Source organism: Otolemur garnettii, unplaced genomic scaffold (genome assembly GCF_000181295.1).
Source record: "Otolemur garnettii isolate 467f Iridium unplaced genomic scaffold, OtoGar3 scaffold00044, whole genome shotgun sequence".
NCBI lineage: Eukaryota > Metazoa > Chordata > Mammalia > Primates > Galagidae > Otolemur > Otolemur garnettii.
In genome coordinates, this window is record NW_003852439.1 from 6920613 (window position 1) to 6922336 (window position 1724).

At 50.4% G+C, this 1724-nt stretch overlaps 1 protein-coding gene across 2 annotated transcripts in view; it reads right to left on the reverse strand.

Annotated features, from left to right (window-relative positions):
• NARFL (nuclear prelamin A recognition factor like) overlaps positions 1 to 1724 on the reverse strand; it is an 11819-nt gene that overhangs the window by 5620 nt on the left and 4475 nt on the right. For both annotated transcript variants that reach the window (XM_003790753.3, XM_023513757.1), the window contains exons 3-4: positions 1373 to 1516; positions 668 to 800 (exon numbers count right to left, since the gene is read on the reverse strand). In XM_003790753.3, the coding sequence (XP_003790801.1) occupies positions 668 to 800; positions 1373 to 1516 (277 nt within the window). The remainder of the gene's footprint in view (positions 1 to 667; positions 801 to 1372; positions 1517 to 1724) is intronic.

A 1724-nucleotide genomic window follows, 5' to 3' on the forward strand; every position in this document is an offset into this window, starting at 1 on the left:
AAAAAAAAAAAAAATCTTTGAACACATTTACACTTAAGGCAGTGGTGAATTTGCACCTCCCTGTTGGCTCTGGGTAGCCCCAGGCTAGATCTTCCCCAGGATTCTGGGTCAGGCTCCCAGAATCAGACAACAGGCAGGGACAGGCTGCTGCACATGGGCAAAACCAGGGGATAGGACCCATGGGCACAAGGCCATCTGCCAGGTGAAGAAGTGCCTACAAGAGGTACACTGTGGACACCCATGCCCAGCTCCCCTAAGTTTTCTGCTAGGGCAGGGGTGCTGTGCTGCTGGAACCCAAGTTTAGCTGGGGGCTCTCAGGATACCCATGTCCTCCACCAGTCCAGTCAACCAGAGCTGACCTGAGCCAGAACCCAACACAGACCTGGAAAATGTGTCTAATACTTGCTAAGAAGGAACACAAGGAGTGGGTGAATCCTAGACTCAGGGAAAATATAAAGTCAGAATGCAGGTGCTTTTCTCTGGAAAGGCACTGCTCTCAAACATCAGTCTGAAACTTTAAGTGGAAGTCAGGCATGGAATAGTGCTTCTGTGGCATTTAACTTCAGGGCTGAGTGACATGCAGGTGACTCAGGCTGGAAGCGCCCTAACTCACTCAGACGCCCCCTTGTTTTGAAGCAACAATGTTCGCCCCTGGTTCCTCGCCTACCTATTTTTTTAAAGAACGAGGTTAATTTCCTGGCAGTGTCTGTAGGATTCAGCTGGAGTTGCACAGCCAGTGATGCTCGGGACTGTGGTGAGACTGATACAACAACCAGCCTCTGTTGACTGGGGGCCGCCATCTGTAAAGCAAGGGGGGTACTGCTTACTCTGCAGGCTTGGTGCAAACTCACCATGCCTGCGATAGGATGAAGAGACATTTTCAATATTGGAGAGTACTGACAAGTTATTCACCAATCACCCACCAGCAGGATTTAAAATGCAGGAGTGATATGGTGGGCACGGTGGCTCACGCCTGTAATCCTAGCACTCTGGGAGGCTGAAGTGGGTGTATTGCTTAAGCTCAGGAGTTTGAGACCAGCCTAAGCAAGAGCGAGACACCATGTCCAAAAGAATAGCCGGGAGTTGTGGCGGGCACCTGTAGTCCTAGCTACTCAGGAGGCTAAGGCAAGAGGATCACTTGAACCCAAGAGTTTGAGGTTGCTGTGAGCCATGATACCATAGCACTCTACCAAGGGCAACAAAGTAAGACTCTCTAAAAAGAAAAAAAACAATGCAGGAGTCACCTGAAGACGAAGGTTGAACAGCTTTAGGAAATGAGCTGCCCTTGACAAATTAAGTCACAGGCTGCTGGGGTTGTGTTCAGGCTGAAGTGGAGTCTCAGAGGCCACACACACACCCCCTCCCCACTTACCTTGTTAGCATCTAGAGCCTTTCGAAGCTCCTTGTGGCTCTGCTGAGTGACAAGCACGGTCTCTGCTGAGGTGACGCAGCCACTGCATGCCAAACAGTCATTCAGTGAGACCTTGGCCTTCTCCAGCCTCCGGGTCCCGCCGTCCTGTGAAGTAGCAAGAACCCAGTGCACAGAGGGCACTGCTACTTGGGGACACAGTGCTGTCAGGATAAGAGAGTCCTTAGGGAACTGTATGCTCACTATAGTGCTCTCAGGATGGCAGAGTCTTCTTGTTCTCTTGTTTGTAACACCACTGACAGCCAACAGGGTAGCTGGCTGGGTTTATGTGCCACTCACTTTTTTTTTTTTTTTT